Source organism: Benincasa hispida, chromosome 3, assembly GCF_009727055.1.
Source record: "Benincasa hispida cultivar B227 chromosome 3, ASM972705v1, whole genome shotgun sequence".
Taxonomy (NCBI): domain Eukaryota; kingdom Viridiplantae; phylum Streptophyta; class Magnoliopsida; order Cucurbitales; family Cucurbitaceae; genus Benincasa; species Benincasa hispida.
Window position 1 is genome coordinate 32,944,250 of NC_052351.1, and position 24,575 is coordinate 32,968,824.

The 24,575-nt window shown below is 33.6% G+C and overlaps 3 protein-coding genes across 6 annotated transcripts; all 3 read left to right on the forward strand.

Moving 5' to 3' along the window:
• Window positions 1-5,925: 5,925 nt before the first annotated feature.
• LOC120073980 (protein PTST homolog 3, chloroplastic) lies at window positions 5,926-15,497 on the forward strand. Of its 4 annotated transcripts, none has more exons than XM_039026923.1 (13): window positions 5,927-6,261; window positions 6,375-6,494; window positions 6,717-6,835; window positions 6,917-7,699; window positions 8,573-8,783; window positions 8,966-9,026; window positions 9,121-9,171; window positions 9,296-9,349; window positions 10,014-10,133; window positions 11,444-11,568; window positions 12,278-12,329; window positions 13,309-13,447; window positions 15,013-15,497. In XM_039026923.1, the coding sequence occupies exons 1-12, from the start codon at window positions 6,086-6,088 to the stop codon at window positions 13,405-13,407; spliced, it is 1,971 nt and encodes a 656-aa protein (XP_038882851.1). In that variant the 5' UTR covers window positions 5,927-6,085; the 3' UTR covers window positions 13,408-13,447; window positions 15,013-15,497. The 4 variants fall into 4 exon arrangements, with proteins under 4 accessions (XP_038882852.1, XP_038882851.1, XP_038882849.1 ...); XM_039026921.1 differs by having other exon boundaries at window positions 5,928-6,261; window positions 15,032-15,497; XM_039026920.1 differs by having other exon boundaries at window positions 5,928-6,261; window positions 15,058-15,497.
• Window positions 15,498-16,952: 1,455 nt separating this feature from the next.
• Window positions 16,953-20,791, forward strand: LOC120072635. The gene is made up of 6 exons (XM_039025055.1): window positions 16,953-17,391; window positions 19,081-19,178; window positions 19,255-19,326; window positions 19,414-19,538; window positions 20,155-20,227; window positions 20,298-20,791. Exons 1-6 carry the CDS (start codon window positions 17,091-17,093, stop codon window positions 20,400-20,402), a joined length of 774 nt encoding a protein of 257 aa, XP_038880983.1. The 5' UTR covers window positions 16,953-17,090; the 3' UTR covers window positions 20,403-20,791.
• A 1,525-nt stretch (window positions 20,792-22,316) lies between these two features.
• LOC120072915 (S-adenosylmethionine synthase 3) lies at window positions 22,317-24,228 on the forward strand. The gene is made up of 2 exons (XM_039025445.1): window positions 22,317-22,519; window positions 22,833-24,228. Exon 2 carries the CDS (start codon window positions 22,840-22,842, stop codon window positions 24,010-24,012), a length of 1,173 nt encoding a protein of 390 aa, XP_038881373.1. The 5' UTR covers window positions 22,317-22,519; window positions 22,833-22,839; the 3' UTR covers window positions 24,013-24,228.
• The last annotated feature ends 347 nt before the right edge of the window (window positions 24,229-24,575 follow it).

A 24,575-nucleotide genomic window follows, 5' to 3' on the forward strand; every position in this document is an offset into this window, starting at 1 on the left:
TAATTGGAAATGAGTCACCACATTCTGTTAAGAATTTGTTATAATATTTCTCTCCACCAACCAAAGCAAGCCATGTGTAATATTATTCATTTTTTTGTATTATTATGTAATAAGGAAATAGACTGTATATACATAAGCATTGATTGAATACAAAGAGAAGGAAGACGAAAAGGCATTCTCAAAACAAAATTGCTTATTCTTCAACTGAAGTAACGACTTTTGTCAGAGCTTTAGAAAGGTCGAGTTGTTATAGAAAGATTGAGATTTTGGCAACAAGCTTGCATTTAGAAATGATGTCGTTTTTGTGTATGTATGTTATGTTTGCTAACTTTGCGTATTTGGTTGGTCGGCGGCCGATTAAGTCACTAGTAGGAGCTACAATGGTGGTTTCAATTCGGCAAGCGGTGGCATTGAGATGAACTCAAAATCATTTTTTCCACTTTTTTTTTAATAATTATTTGATGTTGTTGTAATGATATATTTCTTAATTTCAAGAAAGAAAGTTTAAAAAGTAATATATAAACAAATAAAATTATAAGAAGCTTAATGACATGGAACCTTTGGTTTGACCAAATTTAAATGGAAGAAAATATATATTATGTGAAATTAATCGTAGATTCTCCTAATTGGAAAAGATTTTACTTGCAAATTTTAAATTAATTAGGATTTATACTCATATTATTTATATATGTTTTATTAAGAGGTATTGTAATTAAAGTGTGGGGTGGGGGAATCGAACCCCAAACCACGAGGTTGATAGTTTGAACATTATGCCAGTTAAGCTATGCTCTTATTGGCTACTCATATTATAAATTATACTTAAAGATCTCGCCACAAGGTGGGCCCTTACTCTTTCGTAGATTTTTTTCTTTGGATTTTCTCCGATTTTTTTTTAATTCTTTGTTTTCACTTGGGCTTTTCTTCTTGGAAAATTTCACAAAGTGACCTAAAAATCAAAAACTTTTTTTATGAATGGCCTCTTCCTAAAAATTTATATATGACTGACCTTTTATCCATGCGAAATACCAATTTTATTCTCAATTTCAAAAACTCTTCAAACTGCACCATTCTTCTTCTTTCTTCAATGATTTCTTCAGCATTTATTCAATATGTATTCAATGCAACACATAAATTCTATCAAAGCATTTTTCCCAACTAATATTCAACCAATAGCATTGAATAACATTGATATTGAGAATGGAAGGTCACTCTTAGTTATTCACTTTTGTCGAACTTTTCATGAAGTTCTCTTATTGTTCTCTCAGAGTTGTAGTCCAACATCCTCATTCGATCGCGTTCATCTTTGTTAATTTCATTGTGTCTTTGGGTTAGAGCAAGATTCGTATGTTAGATCCAGAAACAAAGAGAATGTAAGTGATATTCTACAGTATTTCTTATCCCAAATAGCTTTCATGATAAATCCAATAAATTAACATCCTAGGTTGTCTTATCACAGATGGTTTGATCCTGATCATTCGTGTTGAGGACATGCGAGCGGGGGTGTCCTATACAAAGAGTTTGTATAAGACCTGACCACAAAATGCTAACGTCTCGTTATATAACATCGTTCATGACAGAGACTTCACTTCACTAGGATGACTATAGGTAACGTGACCTCAATCTTGAGTTAGTTGGGAACTCCTGCCATTGAGGGCGGTCTTTTGATTTGTATGGGTGCGAGTGGCCAGGTCGCCGATTTAAACCTACCATTTTGGGGATTCGTTTGATTTGAGAGTTGGGAACTCATCTACACAAGATGGAATTCACTCCTTCCCCGAAGCAGGGGTAAGTAGATAGATAGCTCTCTTAAGGGCTGATTCCGGGACTTGAACATTAGTGCAAACAACTTCTCTTAGCGTCGAGAGGTTTCACACATAGTTGGACATGTTGTATTGTTCATTAAAGAATCAGTGGTACTTAAGAAGTGAGATGTAATACACAGGGCATAAATTAGTAATTTGGCCCAGCTATACTTACGAGCATCTATGAAAGGTCATCGTACTCATGATTGATTTAATCCATGGAAACAGAAATATATCTTGGTACAAAGAGTTCAGCTGTTGTTGTTTAGTGAAATGCTTGACAGTTAACGGATAGTGGATCTCGTGGCTAAAGAGTAGTTTAGTCTATTCATCAGACCTGTTGGAGCTTTCGAGAGCCACAGGTGCCATTGGTCGCCCTGGTAAGCTTGGATAAAAGTTGAGTAGCCCACGGCAACAGTAGTTGGAGGTTAATTTTTGAAATGTTCAAAATTATAAGATAGAAAGTTTGCGATTATATATGAATAATATGACTGGTTAATTATATATGATATAATTGGCTAAATGTATAAGATACATTATTTTGGAAGAAATTAGATATAAATATGATTTATATCAAGTAGAGGAGAAAATAGTATAGTAGATATGTGATATCAAACTATAGGATAAAAATATAATATGATTATATTTATTATTAAATTTGGTTAGTTATATGATAATTAATCCAAAAATCATGTTTGGACGTGGGTTAGTGGGAATAAGTCGGTTATTGTAACCGATGAAATAAAAATGAAATTGTTTCATTTTTTGAATCGCTGTTCGTCAATCGTCCAAAAGAAAAAAGAGACCGCGCGTTGGTAAGATAGTAAACGATCGATTAAAGAATCGAGAGCCTATACGATAGTCGCTCTTCGTCTAGACGATCGTCCACCTCGCTCCTAAACGATTGCACACTAGTTCCTACACAATCGCATAGCTTCTCTAAACGACCATAGTGTGTGTTGAGTTTGCTAAACGATCGTATACTATTTCCTAACCAATTGTTCAGTAAAACCTACACGATCGTATAGTGTTTCCTAAACGATAAGCATCGTGCTATGTGATAGTGCGTTTTTCCCTCCCACTTACTTATTGCCTACACGGTCAGTGTTTCCTCATTCTTCTACCAAATTCACCAAAGACTACACTTTGGGTTTTCACTCCAAGAATACCCGAGGCTCTTTTCTTGTGGTGTCGTCGCTGCAGCGTTCGTGTTCGTGCGGTTTTTCGTGCGGTTGTTCATGCTGCTGTAGTTGACGTTGTTGTTGGGTGTTGGTAGATCGCGTGGAGGTTTTTGTTGCATTGAGTTCCGAAGTGTGAAGAACATCTTCAACTGATATAACACTCATTCTCTTGTTATTTTATTGTTTATAGCATGCCGATAATTAATGTTTGTTTGCATAATTGTTTGTAGGAATGTATAATATTGTATTTCGATCACTGTGAAATTGGAGCAATCCGAACGTGCTCATGGAACTCTTCGGTAAGAGATCCTTCATACCAAAATCTCAAACATAAAAAAAAAAACCAAGTGCCACCACCACGAGTGAACCTCCTATATTCTCTTTAGGGATATGGTGAGAATTCAGGAGTTGTGGGTTATAAATGATTTTGGGAGAGAGGGAGAGAGTATTTGAGGGAGAAGAGAAATTTTTTTGTAGAAAAAAATTTTCTTGGGAGAGCATTCCTGTAATATTTTGTGAAGAAGATTAATTAATCGTGGAAAATGAACTACCCACACACCCACACACATCTGAAAGGAGTTACAACTCTGAAAAGAGGGGAAGAGAGTTACAACTCCCTCCTAAATTAATTTCAAATTTTAATTTAATTTAATTCAAAATAATTTAATAAATAAAAAACCATTTAATATATATATAACCTTATCATATAGTATATATTAAACTATATGTTATATCAAATATAACATATAACCTATAGTTTTAATGTTGTATCAAATATAATATAGTCTATAGTTTGTATTCTCTCAATAATGCATGACATTTAATATAAATAAAAATCATATTAAACTTAATTATATGAATCTTATCCATACAATTAGTATTTGAAGCATATTTTGTTGGGGTTGATGCCTTAAATCTTGTAGGATCTTGTAGTTTGTAAACACATGTATGAACAAATGCTTGTGATGTAATAATATGAGATATTTTTTCACTGTCTTCAATGAAATATGAGATATTTTAGTTGTATTTATCACAGACCAATAAACTAAGATCCTTGGTTATCGTTGTGACTTAAGCATGTATGTGGAGACATACACAGCTACACAGGATGAAATTCACTCATTCTCCGAAGCAGGGGTAAGTAGATAAATTGCTCCCTTAAGGGCTAATTTTAGGGCTTGAACGATGTGGCGCCACACACTTTTTCATGATTCGAGAGGTGTTCACTCATAGTAGGACTATGATGTATTGTTTGTTAGAAGAATCAGTGGTACTGAAGGAGTTAGATGTAACTACATGGGCAAAATGATAAATTGGCCCAATGTACTTACGAGCGATTTATGAAGGGTTATCGTACTGTTGATTGGTTATATCCGATGGACACAGAAATATACATGTAGTGAGAAAAGTGTAGTTGTCGATCTTTAGTGTAGTGCCTGGCAGTTAAAGGATGGTGAATCTTGTGATTAAAGAGTTTAACCAGCTATTCACGTATCGTCGGAGCTTCAAGCTACAGGTCCATAAGGTCCCCTTGGTAGCTCAATGGATTCAAGTTGAGAATAAGTTTTTGGGTTAGTTTGAATTGTTCAAATTAACAACAGAGAGTTTGATTATATATGATATAATTAAGCTGGTTCAATTACATGTGATACAGTTGACATGATGTATATGAGATACATTAGTTGGAAGAATTTGATAAAAATATGATTTATATTGAATAAAGGAGAAAAGAAATATGGTTTAAATATTACATATGATCTGATATTAAAACTATATATTATAAATATAATATAATAAGTTAATTATTATATTTATTTATAACTAAACAATTATGAGATAATTGTGGTTGGTTATTTTTCTCCATTAACCGTGAAAGTGGGAGATCATGTTCAATTTTCATAATTGAAGGATAAAACGAAAAATGTTTTCATTTTGAAAAATATATCGCTTCATACTTATTTTAAGTTAGATTAAACTAGATTTAAGAAGAGAGTGAGAATAAAATCTAACAGAGTGTAGTGGTGGTTGAGCGACTATAGCAAGCTACATGGAAGAAGTAGGATATGAAGATTGAAGAATGAAGTTGAGGATGAAGAGTGATGAGGTGTGAATCATGATTTAGATAGTGAGAGAAAAGAGAAGAATGAATATTTAATTACCATTAGGGTTTTTCTTTCACATCTTTTCTATTTTTATTATTTTATTATTAATTTATTTTGGTTTGAATGGCTAGATTTAAGTGGACTTGTAAATAAAATAGGTTGTCGATTGAGTTTTTTAAGTGATTAGGCTTAAATATGAAAAAAAAAAAAAAAAGAACCAATGTATCCCTTTAACGTATCTGGAAGAAGATGGACATGTCTTTGTCACATATTTGAATGTATTCATATAAGATAATACTAACGTAAATGAGAAGTATATGTACTTCCTATATTATTATTTTATAAAAATCTCAGGAACGAGCCAGCAAAATTATCATGTAATTATTTATAAACAAGTAGAAGAAAAAACAAGATGAGGAAAAAGACTAATATCTATTATATTATCAACTTTATCTCTAATTTATATTAATTATCGTATTTAAAAGAAGCTTTACCTATGTGCTAAAGTTATTCATTGTCAAAGGTTTTAAACGAGTACAATTACTAGTTTATGACTTTTCTTTAATACATTAAGTAAATATTTGCCTTTTTTTTCCTTTTCAAATTCCCCTTTGTGTTTTTTTAGGAAATTTGTGTCATTACATGCATAACGAACTTTGGTTCATATATTTTTATGGTGGGGTTTAAATGAGATTATATTATAAATTTAAACAAATCAGGTGATGTGATGTTCTTATATATATATATTATATTATATTATATTATCCTTTTAAACGATTTTCTTCATACCCTTTCCAATAATTTTAAAAAAAGAAAAGAAAATAAAAATCTTACATAAAAATAGTGATGGTGGTAATTTCGCGAAGAACTTTCATTCATTCCCGTTCGTCATCGCCATAAACGAGAATCTCTTCGCGACAAAAGCCAAGCGCTGAGAAAGCTGCAAATGCTCGCTCAGAGATTTCGCGCGCAGTGAGAGTCTCAGAGTTTCGCTTTTCCCATGGCTACGCTCTCTCATTTTCCCTCATTACTGTCTCTTTCTTCTCGAAATCTCTCTTTCCTAGACCAACTGCAAACTCAGAATCAGCACCCGAAGTTTCACTGTTTCGGCCACCATCACCACCGTCATCCAAGAAGAGATTCTAACGTCTGTACTTGTTCAATCAGGAATTCCAGGTTTTCTTCCTCGTCATTTTTGGTTTTGTTTCGGTATTGGAGGTCAATCTTGATGTGTATATTGTTTTTTTTTGCATTTAGGTTTGATGTTGTGGTGGAGTTTTGTGTTTCAGGACTAGTAGAAAGACGAAGAGTAATGAGGAGCTCTGCAACGACATTCGCGAGTTCATTAGATCGGTCGGACTTCCGGAGGATCATATACCTTCCACAAAGGAGCTTTCGCAGCATGGAAGGTTACTTTTCATCTTTTTAGTGTTCTCGTTTTGGTGTTTAATGAATTGCATGCTTTGTGAGGGTTTAAATTATGTGTTCACAAACTAGAATGAGGATAAGGATAAGTTTCCAAAATACCTCTGCTACTGTTTTACATTTGCAAGTTGGAGTCGTAGTGTAGTGTTCTCTTTTGGAATACTTTCTTGGTTGATGATTAAATGCTTCATTTGGAATGCATTCAGGACTGACCTGGCGAATATCGTCAGACGAAGGGGTCACAAACTTATTCGAGAGCTTCTTGTTACTAACTCAACCAATGCAGTTGAAAGTGATTGTGAGTTGGGGAACATTACTCTGACAGGTTAATTCATGATTCTTTAATCCGTGTTAATAAATTACGGTTTCTCATTTGAATAATTGATAACCTTGTATTTCTTAAAAGGCCAGGATGGCGAGGCGAAAGATGTTGTTGAAGACCTTTCTTCACCAAACAAAGTTCTGGTCTTGGAAAATCTATCTCATAGTTCAAATACCATCCACACTTTTAGTTTCGATGACTGCATTTCGGCTCCTACAACTACAGCCAATTCATCAGTGGAGGAGGAGTTGTCTAATGATCTTATATGCCATGATGAATACAATGAATCACATGGGGAAAATAATGATAACATGACAGTTGAAGATGATACATCCATGAAAACTGAAGTCACTGCTTCAGAAGATTGTTTTACTAGTCCAAATATTGGTTTAGGTGTTACGTGTAATGACTTTGACTACACTGGGGAGCTAACTGAATATTCAAAGAATTTATTAATGGAAAATCCTGAAAAATCATTGGAATGTCAAATTGAGGTGGTTGTTGAATCTCCCTCGTCTCCTGAAGTCCTTTCTGGACAGAATTATATGATAAATTCTACAGTTGATGAATATCTCGACATGCATGACCATGTTGACAAACCTCTGCTTTTGATAACTGGTTCCTCCACAAAGGAAGAGGACTTGTATTATTCAAATGAACAGGTCAAGAAAGAAGATAACAATGTGGATGACATCTCTTTATCAGCCGAAATGACTATCATAGGTGACCAATCTAGTGGTTTAAATATTGATAAGGCTCTTGAACATGGAGAGTCTAGTTACAAGTTGATAAAATATTCGGAGGAGTTATCCCTAGCAGAGAGGGTGACTAGATTTATACAAAATGGAGATCTGGATATAATAGATGGTAAGTTGCATTAACTATTATTTTTTTGAGTGTCAACATAAATTTCGATGTGGATGCTGTAGAATAATATGGAGCCGAAATGGTAAGTATTTACTTAATGTATTAAAGAAAAATCATAGCATTCTGTATAATATGGAGAATCGCACAGTCCAAATGTCATAGATGGATAGTTTTGCATTTAGAACGATTAGAGTTGTATTTTGTATGATTGGGATTTTAAATCAACATCTATGATGTTGTGGTTACAGCTCAAATAGTGCCTTTATGTTTGGAACCGATCAAACCAGTTGACATACTTGATGCAAAGAAAAAACCTTTTATTTATTTTTATTACTGTAGTCAGTTAGATGCACATGGATAGTAATCAAGTCATTGTTTCATTTTTCACTTTAGCTACAAACTCTCATGTGAACCGTAATATGTTAATTTTCTTGAGCTTTATTATAAATAAGATGTTAATTTGTTTAATAGAGGTTTAGAAGATTACATCATCTATTGCCAAGCTTTATGTCGGAGGAAATTTTCCTGTACATCTCACCTTCTGCAGTTGATCTTCACTGTGATTCTTGTGATCGACAATGGCTTTGTAAAAATTGTGATCTGTATTCCAGGAATTTGATGTTAGAGATAGAGATAATTTCATATCCTATTTTTATATTATGTTGTTATGCATATTTTTTTTTCAAGTACCATTGCTGTTCTGTTTCCTATAAAAAAAAAAAGTACCATTGCTGTTCAAACTACTAATTTCAATCTGTCCTTGCGTAAACAAAAACATTTTTTTGTCATTAAATATTATCCTGCCTTTGGCTTATATAATCTGGTGCTTCTGAAAACTTGAAGTTGAGCACGTGACAATGCATTGATGCTCAGATAATTTCGATGCCACATTAAGCGAGAGTGGCGCTGGAAAAGGCAATGGTTCCTTTACAGCAGTAAATGCAGAAGAATCTGAAATAAACTTCCATGCTGAGGCATTCTCAGAAGACACCACTGCAAGTAGAGGTTCTGTGATGGCATCAAATGGGAGTGCATCTGAATTTGAGGACAATATGTCTACCACAACTGTTGGTCAATTAACTAGGTCAGTAATTCAAACAGCAAGACTACCATATTCAAAGTCTTTTGTGTGATTTTCTGTTGTCTTTGTGGTTGCCCAAATGATTGGTTTTCATACCAAATAATTTGCAAGTTTCATCAGATTTGAATGCCATCTTTGGAAATTCATCACCTTTCTAAATCCATATCATTTGACTCCATTTATAGGGATGATCAACCTTCAACTGAAGCTTTGAATGGTCAAATTGAAAAGGTGTTTGGTGCTGAGGTACGTTCACTTTGTTAAGATATTGCTAGATTCAATCAATTGAATTTCCTGATTTTTTTTTTTAAAAAAGGCTTTCTGTCTCTCTATGGTACAGATAAAAATATCTGAGAATCAAGTTGAGATTGAGCGTCTCAAATTTATGTTGGTATTGATTTATATTTCATCTGCTTCAAATATCTTGTTGCTGAATTTGACGATGTATGAAGTTCTGCCCATTTCTTATTGGGATTCACTTCCTTATTCTCACTCCATTTCTTTTCTGTCTATAGCATCAGAAGGAGCTGGAACTGTCTCAGCTGAAGGACCAGATTGAGAGGGACAAGGTATATCATATATGACTTCTTCTTCGTGGTTAATTTAGCGTAAAGCATTCATAATGTGATGCATTCAAAATTCAAACTCAATTCTTCTAAACAAATTCCGCATACAGTAGATGGGGAATTCACTTTGGATACTTGACTTTAATCTCTGTTGTAAAAGCTTCACTTGAACTTACCATTCTATTTGTGCGTCAAAGACATTGTAAACATGATGCACAGTGGTTAGTTAAGGAGTATGTAGGGTTAGCAAATTGAAAAATCTAATGTAAAAATACCCATACTAGATAAATTTTCTATAATTGCTCTCCTCCTAATTGTTAGACTTACTTTCACCAGTCTCCCTAAGCTGTGTTTTTCTCATTTCTGTGTCTAACACTCTGTAAGGTAAGATATGTTTTTGTTGCATTTTCTATATCATTGAGGTGCTGGATACTTTCATGGGTTTCTTAACTCATGGTCTCAAGATTTCTTGATATTTAATTTATTGATTTGCTTTTAAGTTAGTTTATCGATCTGTTTAGTATCCACAGTGTAGAAGATTGAGAGACATTGTTTCACTTAGCAGTTCTTGTGATTTTACCTCGTGCTGATGTTTTTGCACCCATTCTTGACTTTTCTTCACTAATTACAATTTATTTTTTCTGTTTATATGTTTATTCACTGTCAGCTTGCTTTGTCTGCTTTGCAAAGCAAGGCTGAGGCAGAGATCAGCAAGGCCCAAAAACTCATTTTGGAAAAAGATACAGAGTTAGTTGCTGCTGAAGAGAGTCTTTCCGGATTGGAGGAGGTACATGTCTGGCTTCTTTTCGAGTTGTAATGTTAAAGATCATGCACAGTATCTCGGTACTGTGTAGGATGCTTTAAATCCGTGTATAATACCTTTTTCCTGTCGTTTCTTTTCCTTTCCTTTGATGCAAAAGAGTTAAACAATCATAGACTGCCTGTCGTGCTGCAACATTTCTTCTGAAGTTTAAAATCAAGACATTGAAATCTGGAAAATTTTAAATGATAAAATTATTCTTTTGGCTGTTGTAGGTAAAAGAAATTATTTGTACTAATAGCTAATGTCAAATCATCGAAGATTGGGACGAAATTGTCAGAAATAACCTTTTAAGTTTTCACCTTATAGAATTATCACCATTTTTTTAAACTTGTTTAAATAGCTTTTCTTGGTTTATCTCACACTAGATCGACCACCGAGATTTAGTTAAAAAAAATTAGCTTTTTCTAAGTTATCGATTCTTTTGGCCCTTTTGTGCCTTTCTTGGTACATCTCGGAGATATTACACCTAGTAATTTTTCCAAAATATTGTGTGATCTTTCTAGATCTTAAACTAAATTTTATATATTTTGAATTTTTCTCCAAATTTTGATTATATTTATCAAATATTATATCAAAATCTTATTTAATTTTTAAAACTTTAGCCAAAATTCTAATTTTCAAGTCAATTTACCAATTATCCAAATGAAATTTTTAGATGGATCTCAAGTGATTGATTTTGATTTTTAAATTTTTGGAAATATTAATTTTTTTTAAAAAAGGTAAAATATGGAAAATATATAAAATCTCGGTATGAATCTCGGGCAGATTAGCACCAAGATCGGTGAATTCTCGAACAGATTAATACCGAGATTTTATATATTTTCCATATCTTACTTTTTTTTTTTTTTTTGCAAAATTTAATCTTTCCCAAAATTTAAAAATCTAATTAATTACATAAGAATTGAATATAATATTCGATAAAGATAACCAAATTTGGAGAGAATTTGAAAATAAATAAAATTTGGTATAATATTTGGGTAGATTATCTAATATTTGGAAAAATTACTAAAATCTCAGCCTTTAATCTCTAGAAAAGCCCAAAAGGGCCCAAACAATCTATAAGTTAGAAAAAGTAAATCTTTTAGTTGATCTCGCCCAAGATCCACCGAGAAAAACTAGTTTAACGACTTTTCAAATGAGGAATATTATTAGGAATCAGTCCCTTCTGCAAAGAAAAAGCTATGTCTACCGAACATAAGATATAAATATGGTTTAGGGTTTCCTTTATATGATCCTTATGCCTGCTGACTGAAGCTTGATATCTGATTTATCAGGTTCACATTCATTACGGTGGGGAAGGAGAAATTGTTGAGGTAGCTGGTAGCTTCAATGGTTGGCACAATAGGATTAAGATGGATCCACAGCCATCGTCCAATCCTCTGGATTCCGTTAATTCAAAGTTCAGTATTTTTTCCTCTTTTATCTGATTTCTGAAGACATTCCTGCAAATGTGTCACTGCAAGCGACTGACATAATAATTTAGTACACAAGTGATGGAAAAGATTCTCGTCCTTAGGATTGGTTTTAAATGCTTAAGTACTTCAATTAATTTACTCTAATTTCATGTAGACATAAAAATGAATATCCAAGACTAGGCATAAAGGAAGTAAAAAAAGGCAAGGATGCTAAAAGTTAGATGTTCCATGTCAATTTCCTAAAGTCTTACCAATTAATATTTTCTTATAGTCTCCTCTTGTTTACAATGCATAAGTTCTTGATTCTTTTATCTACCTTTCTTGATTTTCTACTTCTGATACCCCTAAGTTCAAATGCTTAGAGTGCCACCAAATGGTATACTTGGGCCTTCTTCCTCCTGCTAGGTTGTTGGGGTCTAGGTAGGTGGGTTGGGCTGGCTTGGTTCAGTACAAAAGGATTATTCAGATGTGGGTGATATTTCAGTCTGCCCCAAATGCTTGACTTTTTGCCTTTGTTCCAGTACTAGGAAAATTTTGCTGAACCCCTTCTGTAATTTGTCAGTAAAACCAGGAACAAAGTTCAACTGTTAGACTTGGATTTTAGTGATAAAGTATTCCTTTGCCTGTCAAGAATATTTTCATCTTCACGTCCCCTTGCATAACATATAAGCTGACAACGGTAATGTTTTCCAGGAAACCCAGGCTTTGGTCAACGGTGTTGTGGCTTTATCCTGGAGTTTATGAGGTTGGAAAATCCTTCATGAAACATCCATCGTAATGTTTATTTACTCATTGCAGAATGGTCCCCGCCCTTTGTGACATTTTTATTTTCTACTTCTTGTTTTTAACTAGGTAAATTACACGTTTGGTTCCCGAACTAGCTTTGTCGAATAGGTTTTTGAACTTTAATAGATGTCTAATAAATCCTGAACATTCAACATTGATATCATGTCTAATAGGGTCCCTTTACTTTAAAATGTTTCTAAATAGGTTCCTAAATTTTCAATTGTGTCTAATAGGTGCATTTATTTCTGGGCAATCGCACAGGAGTTTTGTGCTTCAAATGTTGTGTGATATAATTCTTTCTTTTATGTTCATTCTGCATTGTGTTTCTTGAATACCAATTCTTGTGCCTATTACTATTTTACCTATTGTTAAGCCGTTAGTGTGATTATTTTTTATTTTCTTTGTTAGTCTCCTCTTTATTTGTTAATAGTCTGTTAATCATATTATGTTTCAAACGTATTGTAGGGTAACATGTGTGTTGTTTGTTAGAGATGTGTTTTTCCTCTTATGCGTAGCCGCATCCTTCATTGTTTTTGTTGTTGAATTCAACCAAGTGAAACTCGGCATATTCTCTCTGTTTTGGCCATTTTGTTATACCTTTATGTTGTGGGAGCGTTCAAAATTTGCCTATTGGTGGTTCAAGGACATTTAACCTTTTAGATTTTTGCTCATCTTTTATCTCATTCTATTCATGGTAGAAAATTTTTCTATAACGTGTTTTCTATTTAAGAGGTCTTATTTTTCCTCTTTATGATAATTTCTTAATATAATCTTTTGAATTCTATATTCTTGTATGTGTATTAAGTCAGAGTAATTGGGTTGAATATAAGGTTAAAGACTCTTTAATTCAACTTGGTAACGGGCAATGAGAGAAACCTTTTGGCGATCACGTATTTGATTGATAACCTTACTAATTTTATCTTTCCAACTTACTATAGATAAAATTCGTCGTTGATGGACACTGGAAGATTGATCCTCACAGAGAGTCTGTGACCAAGGGAGCAATAAGTAACAACATCCTCCGGGTTGGAAGATGATATTATGATGGAAAATGGCATGAAGTAATTGGCGTCTTAGGTATTTTATCATCTACCCTTTTCAGTTCCTTATCAATTCAATCGGGTTATTTTGGCATACTTTTCTTCACTCGGCATAAGAATCATAAATTTTGCAATGAAAGCTCATTTTTTAGAAGGAAATTTTGGATATTCTTTATTTCATAGAAGTTGAAGGGATCACAGGATCCAAAAATCTTCCCCCAGATTCCCTTCTTTTTTTTTTCCTCCTCATTATGTATCTTCATTAAGTCAACTCTTAGTTAATTTTGAAATTGTTAAAACCATCTTTTTATGTTCAAATCATCCTGAAACTCACTTTTAGTCATTTAAAATCAATTTAATGTTCAATTTTACATGGATAAATGCAGTTTTCATACTATTAAAACTGATTTTGAATGCTTAAAATTATTTCCCAAGTAATTTTGAAAAGGACAAAAGTGATTTTAACCATTTCAAAGCCACTCTAAAATATGTCATTCTTTTTATAAGAATAACGGTTTCATTGAGAAAAAGGAAAGAACACTCTCAAACATGTCATTCGACTACTCGATAACTGTAGAGAAATCCCTTTTATGTAGCTTCATTCGATTGTTTTCCTTCTTCAAGTTGTAGATTATTTACTGGCAAATCTACAAATTCCTTTTCCTTCTCTCTTTCTTTTAGCAGAATCTTCTTATTGTGTTAGGATGTGTTTGATTTAACTTTTCAAATATTTAATTTTGAAAATAAGTCATTTTAGAAAAAAATGAAGTGCTTGGTAATCTCTCAAAATAGCTTTTAAAACACTTTCAAATTGTATTTGAAATAGTTTTGATCAAAAGAGTTTAAATAAAAATGACTTTTTTTAAGAACATTTTTTCTAATCAATCCGAAGCTTAGTATTTCGTATTAAACACTTTTTGGAAGAAGCACACTCCTTTCTCAAAATCTCTCAGGTTAATCTAACCAACCACTAAGAAAAATTTGAAATGGATCTTCATGCATGTTTGAGATTGATTTTGAAATAGTTAAATTTATTTTATCATTTTCAAAATCAATATAAAACATGTCTTTTTCACTAAAAAATCGGTTTAGGGTTTGATTTTACATTTTTATATGCGTTTTTCATATGACTAAAATTAATTTTGAATTATTAAAACCATGTTCCGGGTAATTTGAACATGACAAGCAAAAATCTTATGGGTCTAGTGCAGTTAGAGCCTTGTTTTGTAGAATTTGTTTGGAAAAATATTATGGAACTGTTTTTCACAAGGGGGACTTTAAAGCTTTTCTGTATTTAATTCACATCAATGAAATACTTGTTTCTTTTTTTAAAAGGAAAAAAAATTGTTCTTGGGATTAACCTTCCTACCAATATCTCGTCGACTACTCAGATGCCATGCTTAGATCAAATCTTTTAGGCAGTTCAACATATTATTTGTGATGAAATGACATGTCAGCATATTATTTCAAACTCCTTAAGGATGTAGTTGTACAACTTATAGAAACAGATCCTCTTTAAGTAAGGTCATGACTCGTAATATAGTATTGAATAGTATATGAAATATTCGAAACACTACATATTGGCCACTATTTACCATGCAGAATTGCTTCCAATATGCAGTGACATTTTCATTGCTTTAACCTCAGTTAAGAACAAAGTACCACAAAGTCGTGCATGGTCGACTGGAATGAGCTCAGAATCCTACCGGCTTACACGTGGGAGACACGAACCTTGTTTCTTCTGGAGGCTATTTCTAATTGTCGGATGAATCAGATGATTTCTGTAGAATTCACTTGTAATATAATCATGTGCTTGTATATAGCAGTTACTTTCTAATACGTCGCATGATTTGTTAAGCACAAATAGGGTAGAATTCATGAATGTTGCCATCGGTGAGATGGGCATATGAAGGAATCGACATCTGCAGCAATGTTGATAAACTGCCAGGGACCTAGATTCTTTGATTCCCAATTTTAAAAGATTACCGATCTCTAAAAAAAAAAGGAAAAAAGAAAAAAGAAAAAAGAAAAAAGTCTATTGAGAAGTAATTTTTTAGTGGTTATTAGTACTCGCCACATTCATGTTAGCGATTGTTTCGTTGATAACTCAACTATCAAGTCAATTTCTATCACGTTTTTTCTTTAGGAAAAAAAAATGGTATACACGGCGAAAGCAAATTAAACACAAGAAAGATCCTCAGGTAAAGCAGAGGACATCTCAATGATCCCAAAAATGCTCTTTTAACCTTCCACCAGAAAAAGAGATGCTAAAAAAAAAAAAGTACAGGGAAGTCGAGCTTTTGGCGATGCAAGGGCACCAGCAAATCTGATTGCAAAGTCTTTTACAAAATGAAAATCTTTTAATAATCTCTAAGAGGACGTTTGAGTTAAAGAATTGGTTATTATTGTCTTAGGTATAGTTAAGTTATAATAGTTTGTGTTTAGAATAGATTATTTTAATTTAAGTTATAATAATATGTGTTTGAGGTGTAAATTATTTTAGTTTGAGAAGGAAATAGAGTTTTGAAATAATGTTGATTGTAATTAGTTGGAGGGTACAAAATAGTATTTAGTCCTTGCTCCAAACATATCCTAAAGAGTATTTTGACTCAAACGAAGTGAAAGCAAGCTGAAAATTTGTCTTTCATATTCCTCAAATCTTCTAAAATTACAAAAGCTTCCAGAATTTCTCTTGCTTATTTTATTGTTTAGAAAATATATTTGAGTCAATTTTAATGGTAAAGGTGGATGTGATTTTATTTTCGTTTATTTAACGATAAGAGTATAATTAAGAAATGTAGCATTTGTCTAAGTTTACGTTATACTTGAGGGTAAAAAGAATTTGTTTAAATAACGGAAATAGGATAAGTTTTAATTATGTTCTTAATCTGATTTTTAACCATTGAACTTCACAATGTTTCCAAAATGGCAAAACATACCCTGGATGGCTTTCTTATTAAAATGACGAGTGGAAAATTAACATGATATTTTATGTATAACAATTGGAAGAATGCATGACAAAATTCACAATATCCACGAAAATTAAAGTGGTAATTAGTGTATAAAAATTGATGTAATGAATGACGTTGTATCTTTTGAGTTTAAATAAACTTAATTTTTTATACCGTCGAAATAGAGTTACAATGATATCATGTACACCATATTTTTTCAACCGTTCATCAACTTAATTTTTGTCCATTATTTTAACCAAAAATATTTTTAAAGTTTAAAAGTTATTTTTTTCACTTAAAATCTAGTCGATAAAATTTATATAATCAACAAATAACGATTAATATAGTCTATATTCTCCATTCCTTTATATATATAAAAACTATTTTTAATTAATTTTTAAAAAATAAAAAATTATCTGGTGACAATTTTTAATTGTGTGCGACTGCATAATAGAATATATATGTATGTATTTATTTATATCCTTATAATTAACCAAAAGATGATGTTTTGTGGGAAATTTTCAAATAAAATGAATTAAGATAAAAGAGTAAAAAGTTGGTTGAATAATAGAAATAGAGGTGAGAAGTATGAGCGTGTCTCTTTCTAGACCTTTCCCTCCATTTCTTCTACACACTTTTTCTTCCTTTACTCATCACTGTCTCTTCCATTCGAAATCCATTCTCTGGAACTCACATTCCAAGCATCGTTATCTCTCTCTCCGTCTCTCCATGGCTACGCTAACTGCAGCTTCTTCTTCTTCTTCTTCTTACATGTGCTTAACCAAGGTATCATCACCTCCATTACCTTCCACTTCATTCCCCATTTCGTTCCCATATCATCCGAAGCTCCCTCGCGATTCTTCTTTCTCTTTGGCTTCCCCTGTGACTTCAAGGACAAGCGTTCGGTTCAATCCGTCTTTTGCACGGGACGACGAGTTCGGTGATTTTGTGGAAATGAAGGAAACAAGCGAGACGCGTTTGTACTCTCTATCGCCTTTTCCTTTACTGTTCATCGCTGCGCTTCCTGGAGGTACTCACTCACTTCTCTCGTTATTCAGTGTTTTTATGTTGTCTTGAATTTGAGTGATTGGTTTCTGTTTTCTTCTGGAGTCAACGCTTTACTGTATCTTCTCGATGTAGAATGATTTGTACTTTACTTGACCTTAGACTGTTTTTGATGTGTTAGTGGTATTACGAAAGGAGATTTTGTTGTCGCTCCGAACTTATGGGATTGTTGCGAAGAAACTTTTTGCAATGCTCACACTATCTCAATAAAAATTATGCGAGAGAAGTGAATTCGAACTTCTTTACGAATTCTGTGTTCTTCAAGGCACATTACGTCTGTACTGAACAGTTTATGCAGTTTAGACTTAATCTTGTTTACACTTTTCGAATCTTGTGTCTGCAGACGATCATCCTCCAATCATCTCTACAATGGTATGATATTGTCTACTTTAGACATAAATCTTCATGCTTTTGCTTTTGGTTTCACTTCGAAAGGCTTCATATCATTGGAGATAGTCGTTTTCCCTTATAAACTCATGATCACCCCTTATTTAAGCAATCGGGGATTTTGGTCGCATTTCTAACAATCCTCCTCTCTAACAAAGGATCACATAGTCTCCTCTCAAATAGTCCTCCAACCTTCTAACTCTTATCAAGGCTTGCTCTTGTTCACCAAAGTACCCAATCTATCCAGTAAAGTTCAACCACGGATCACATCGTGACTACTTTCGAGGCTCCACTACACCTCTGTTCGGCACTTGAGGATTCTACCGACTAGGTTAGGTTATCACTTGTTGGGAAAAACCTCTCACTTCTAGAAAAAACATAAAAATAACAGAAAAATTAAAAGAAATCAATAAAAACTGAGAATACAAGAATTTACATGGAAAACTCCTGATTTGGAGAAAGCCATAGGCTACCAGCAAGAAATCCATTTTGTGAAAAATTGTTACAATCACGTAGAACAATTTTCTCTTCTGATCCCAATTACAAGAGCACTCATTCAAAGCTTTTATATTATTTACACCCGCACACTCAAGCTTAAATTGTTTCTAATTGGGACGACTGAAAACCAAGGGCATGGACTCTTTCTATAGACTTAGAGCCCATCCCCATTTTTCAATTTAACCGAGGTGGGATTCTTCACTTTCAATATTTTTGCCCTGTTTCAATTTTGGAGTAAACTAATTTTGAATAGATTCTGCTCTTTTCTCAAAACTGTTTATCTTAATTTGTTGCCCCCTTTGAGAGTTGATAGATTAGGTTTTCCAGCTGGCGGTTTCAGAGTAAAGAAGGCAAGATTGAAGTCCATTTGGTGGACTAATTTCATTCTGATTGAGACGTGGGATATTCTGATGGAAGCAAATATAAGAGCATTTGAAAATAAGAAAAGAAACCTTATGAGTCGTTGGATTTAGATTACTAGTAGCCAAAGCATCTTGTAGTTAGCCCTTTTTTGGAATTCGCTCATTGAAGAATGAGGAGTTATCTAAAAGAAATATACATCTCCCTTTGCATTTCTTCACAGGACGACTTGTTCTTCCTTTTGTATATATGTTCATGAAATACAAGTTAATAAATTGTTTCTTTCTTAGACATATGCACATGAAAGCACAAATAGATAATATTTTTCTTTTCATTCTTTCCTTTTAATTGAGGTGAGATGCAATCTTTGGTCACTTGTCATGAACTTGAATGGATACCTAAATGACAGCGGGAACTGTGAGGTCTCTCTTTGGTCCTTTCGTTGAGCTTGTTAAATCTTGGAATCTTCCTGAATGGCTGGTACATTGGGGTCATCCTGGCAACATGGCAAGTTTTCTTTTGTTTTGCTTCTTATGTAGTAATGTTATCATTGATTTTCTAATCCGAGCTGTGTCCTGATTAGGCTGTTGTGCTCTTCGCCATGGGTGGCTATGGAACATATTTAGGTTTTCGAATCCGTTACTCTGACAACGTGGTATGAATATTAGCTTCAGACCTTTTCTGCACTTACAGAAAGTCTCCATTCACAATCTAGTTACATCGTACATTTGAACTGATCCAGGAGGAGAAGGCTAATGCCAAAGACTTGCATCCAAAGCTTCTAGGCGGGATGTTTTTCTTTTTCGCTCTTGGAGCAACAGGTGGAATCACATCTCTACTTACATCAGACAAACCTATATTCGAGAGGTACAGTGATAAACCAATTTCTCTACCCTTTTCTCCCTCCTTATCAAAGCACATTGGTTTAATTTCAATTGCATCATTCTGTCCAAATTCCGAACTACTTTATCAACTTTAACTCCTGCCCCAAGTTGATTATTTCTAAGAACAACTTTGGAGTTGGTTTTGTACCCCCTTAGTGAAAAGGGTAAAATGTTGTGGCAAGCGAGCTTCTTTTCTATTTTTTGGGGTATTTGATCCGAGTGCAATAGCAGTTTTTTTTAGGAATTGTGGAGAAATTTAGAGAGGTTTGGAATTTGGTGAGATTTAATGCTTTCTTTTGGGCATCCGTCACTTGATTGTTTTATAATTATGATATTGTTCTTGTTTTTGTTTTTCGTATTGGAGTCCTTTCTATAGTTAGTGTTGGGCTCCTGTTGTTTCGCTTATTTTTTGTCTCTGTATTCTTTCATTTTTCAATGAAAGTTAGGTTTCTTTTGAACGAAAAAAATTCATATGAAGCACTTCTATGACAGCTTATTAATTATTTTTATAATGACTTAGCATAAGTTCCTAGGACCAAAATTCAACTCAGACAAAAGCTGTCAATATAATCTTAACTTCGGTTTCGTCTTATCTCTAGTCCGCATGCTGTAACGGGGTTCATCGGCCTCACACTCTTGACTGTACAAACTCTCCTGCCTTCACTTTTTGAGGTAACGATTGACCAATGCTTAACCTTCCTTTCCCTACTACTTGTCCTCTTATTGTTATTCCCATGTGCAGAATAATCCTGGGCTGAGGAATGTTCATGGTATTTTGGGTAGTGGAATCATGACACTGTTTCTCATCCATGCTGCACTTGGACTTCAACTTGGCCTCAGTTACTAAATCTTAACGGCATGTATTGAAGAACCGCATAGGTTATTCCGAATCTTTCTTTCAATACAATCTTCTTTCATCGTCACGCAGCCTGCAATCGTAACAAAGATGCCTTGGCGCAATCCCCTCTCAGATGAGGAAAACTTCATTTTACTGCCTTTTCCTCGGGTATTATTCCGGGCTGCCTTCCGTGTTCACTGTTTATTCATTGTTCTCATATTTTCACCAATCTATGTAGGGCCTTTCATTTGCTACTTATTCTTTTTCTTGCTGTTGGTGATAGTATATGTTTAATCTTGTTTTCTAATTGCTTTGTTATGTATATTGAGACAATCAATTTATATGTTAAGTGTGATCATGTGTATTAATATACGGTTTGAACCCTTGAGATGGTTTTCTTACATTTAATCCTTTTTCGTCGTCGTTTAGTTCTGGTTCCTTTTCTTTATGATAATTAAGTTTATAAATGCCATTTTTACCAATTACTTTAATTTAAATTTGAAAACTTTGTAGATCAAATAGACATGAGCTTAAAACTTCAAGGATTAAAACTGTATTTTGTCCAAAAAAGAAAGTAGCTTTCAAAAAAATAATTTTTAATTGAAATTTGATGAAGAATATATGTTTACCTTGGAAATATGAAAATGATGAGTAATAATTATGAAAAAACAAATACAATTTTGAAAAACCAAATATCAAACACCAAAAAAGTAAATGATTACCAAATGAAGTTTGAATAGATTTATAAATTTTTAAGTTTGTATCATATAAGTCTACAAACTTGTCTTTGAGTCATTCAATACTTTGTAAAATTCACAAATTTATTGGACACAAATTTGGAGTTTTAATGTCTAATCAAGCTCAAAACTCAATTTTAAAATAAATGTTAAAATATGTTATAAATATAATTAGAAACGATATTATTTTTTAACTTAAAAGATCTATGAGACACAAAAAAATCTAGTAAATAACTTTTAAAGTTTAATAATTTGTTGGATTACTTTGTAAATCAACTTTAAGAATATATCAAAGGTTGAACAACCAAATAAAGTGAATCTTGCATAAAGTTCTACTCCAACTTTGAATGTTTTAGATCCCATGAGCTAATTTGATGGTTGAACTTATATGAAATGACCTACCATCAATATAATTCACAAGTGTGCTTTATCTCACCAACCCCACCAGAATTGAAGTATTAACCAACAAGAGAAACCTCATGCAATATTGTCAAATATCAATCAAAAGTATGCTCATTTCAATAGTTTGGTCATTTCTTACTCAACCATTCACCAAAAATTTGTAAGTGATGGCTATAAGAAATTAGGTAGGTTTTTAATACATTTAACTATGTGACCAATCCCAATTTCTATTTTTGAAGTGCCCATGCAAGAATAAATCTCAGGTAATATTTGTTATTTAAAATGATATTACAAATTTAAAATAATTTGATCACTTACTACTAACTATAATATCACATTTTACGTACAATAAATTGTGGAGATATTGAAACCTCAACATCAAGAAAAGCCATGAATATCTTTTTCTTTTTTTAAGTATAAATAAGAGTAAGAGAATTTTAATTTTTTACTCGAAAGGAGTACTTATTAATTATGATTGAATTATACTAATATTGTAAAGGCTACATTCAAGTTGGCATCAAAATGCATTTTATTTTTACTAAAAACTTAATGGATTTGATTTTTTTTTATCGTTAATTTATTTTAGGATAAATTATAAATTTAATCTTTAAACTTTGAGATCTGTCTTTTTGGTCCATAAACTTTTAAAATTAAAAATTTACCTTTCGAACTAAAAAAAAAAAAAAAAATCATGGATCTCTAAATTAAAATGTAATAATTTTTTTTAAAAAAAAAAAATTGTGATAAACCTAAATATAGTTACATGGTGGGTTGAGAAGAGTGGAAGAGAAGTGATGAGGCAGTTGAAAACTCCCTAAAATTGCTGAGGAAGGAACGATTCTTTGGAATTGGGACTCTTCCATTCGTTAATTCTTCCCTCTAACCTATAAAACTCTTTCATACTCCATTTCTTCTCTCAACTTCCTCCTCTTTCTTTTAATCCTTTTCAAGCTTCGAAATTCCTCAGGCCTTTTCTTCAATTCTCAGGTTCTTTGTTTTTCATCTCTGTTTTAATTCATACATTTTCCAGATTTTATTACTCATTGCTTGATCACTCTATAATATTCAACTTATTGTCAAATGTATCTCTCATTCTCAGTGTAAAAGAATCACAATTTCATTATAAATGAAAATATTTTTGTGTCAATAGTTGATTGATTTATGGTTGGCTGTTTTGTACATCTTATGTTATATGAAATCGTTGATTTTTGTTTTTGTTGCTATTTCTATTCCTTCCAATATAATGTAATGTCAATTGCGTTTGTTTTGGAAACCAACTCTTTGCCATTATTTGTGTCAGTCCTATAATGGATACCTTCCTCTTCACTTCTGAATCTGTCAATGAGGGCCATCCCGACAAGCTTTGCGACCAGGTTTCCGATGCTATCCTCGATGCATGTCTTGAACAAGATCCCGAGAGTAAGGTCGCTTGTGAGACCTGCACTAAAACCAACATGGTCATGGTGTTTGGTGAGATCACAACAAAGGCTAACGTCAACTATGAGAAAATAGTTCGAGATACTTGCAGAGGAATTGGATTTGTCTCCGCCGATGTCGGTCTTGATGCCGACAACTGCAAGGTTCTTGTGAATATTGAACAACAAAGCCCTGACATTGCCCAAGGTGTCCATGGACACTTGACCAAGAAACCTGAGGAGATTGGAGCTGGTGATCAAGGCCATATGTTTGGTTATGCCACAGATGAAACCCCAGAGCTAATGCCACTCACTCATGTCCTTGCTACAAAACTTGGTGCTAAGCTCACTGAGGTCAGGAAGAACAAAACCTGCCCGTGGCTTCGACCTGACGGTAAGACACAAGTGACCGTCGAGTACAAGAATGACAATGGAGCCATGGTCCCGGTCAGGGTCCATACTGTTCTAATCTCAACCCAACACGACGAGACGGTAACAAACGAACAAATTGCTAAAGATCTGAAAGAGCATGTCATAAAACCTGTCATACCAGCAAAGTATCTCGACGACAAGACTATCTTCCATCTCAATCCATCCGGTCGTTTCGTCATTGGAGGACCTCATGGTGATGCAGGATTGACAGGAAGGAAGATCATCATTGATACCTACGGAGGGTGGGGTGCTCATGGTGGTGGTGCATTCTCAGGGAAGGATCCAACCAAGGTAGATAGAAGTGGTGCTTATATTGTTAGGCAAGCAGCAAAGAGTATAGTTGCTTCGGGACTTGCTCGTCGCTGTATCGTGCAAGTTTCTTATGCAATAGGAGTAGCAGAACCTTTGTCAGTGTTTGTAGACACCTACAAAACAGGAAAAATCCCAGATAAAGACATCCTTGCCTTGATTAAGGAGAACTTTGACTTTAGGCCTGGAATGATTGCAATCAATCTTGACTTGAAGAGAGGAGGAAACTTCAGATACCAAAAGACGGCTGCTTATGGTCATTTCGGCCGTGACGACGCAGATTTCACTTGGGAAACTGTAAAACTTCTCAAGCCAAATGCCTAATTGGCTCAATTTAATGTCTACAAGTGATCATCACAACCATCAGTGTGCTTGCAGAAAAAATAAAGAAGCTTTTTTCCATACACAATTTGTTTGTTTGTTTGTTTTTTTTTTTAAATGTTTTTGTAAACTCAAGTGAGAAGCGTGGCTGAGATTTGCCAGCTCTCTTATTAGCTGAGGCAGCCCTGTCCTGAGTTATGTACAACTTTGAATTCTTCTATGTTCTTTTTTCTTTTCATTTGGCATTTTAAATTAAACTTTTACCCTTACTTCTGTTTGTTGCTTTCACCTGAAAAAAGAATTTCATCACACGAATAATTTAAAATAAATAGAAAAGCCCTAAGCCCATAAGAGAATTACAAATAAGCTCCTAGGGCAAACCAACCCTTTTTCGACACTCCCCTTCAAGTTGGGGCGTAAATATCAATCAGACCCAACCCCTTTGTAAGGACATCTGCAATCCCATTGTCAAGTCTTTCTTTAATGAAATGTCTGTCAATATTGTCACAGAACAATTTCATTGAAAGCTCACTGTCTTGTCCTATCGTGCTTGACCGGATTGTTGG

Bases quoted from the DNA above. Each gene is read 5' to 3' on its own strand.
- LOC120073980 (XM_039026923.1), top strand. From the start codon at position 6,086: ATGGCTACGCTCTCTCATTTTCCCTCATTACTGTCTCTTTCTTCTCGA. The intron at 7,700-8,572 runs GTAAGTTGCATT...ATTGATGCTCAG, and splicing joins AGATCTGGATATAATAGATG to ATAATTTCGATGCCACATTA. The intron at 10,134-11,443 runs GTACATGTCTGG...CTGATTTATCAG, and splicing joins GTCTTTCCGGATTGGAGGAG to GTTCACATTCATTACGGTGG.
- LOC120072635 (XM_039025055.1), top strand. From the start codon at position 17,091: ATGGCTACGCTAACTGCAGCTTCTTCTTCTTCTTCTTCTTACATGTGC. The intron at 19,327-19,413 runs GTATGAATATTA...GAACTGATCCAG, and splicing joins TCCGTTACTCTGACAACGTG to GAGGAGAAGGCTAATGCCAA. The intron at 20,228-20,297 runs GTAACGATTGAC...TCCCATGTGCAG, and splicing joins TCCTGCCTTCACTTTTTGAG to AATAATCCTGGGCTGAGGAA.
- LOC120072915 (XM_039025445.1), top strand. From the start codon at position 22,840: ATGGATACCTTCCTCTTCACTTCTGAATCTGTCAATGAGGGCCATCCC.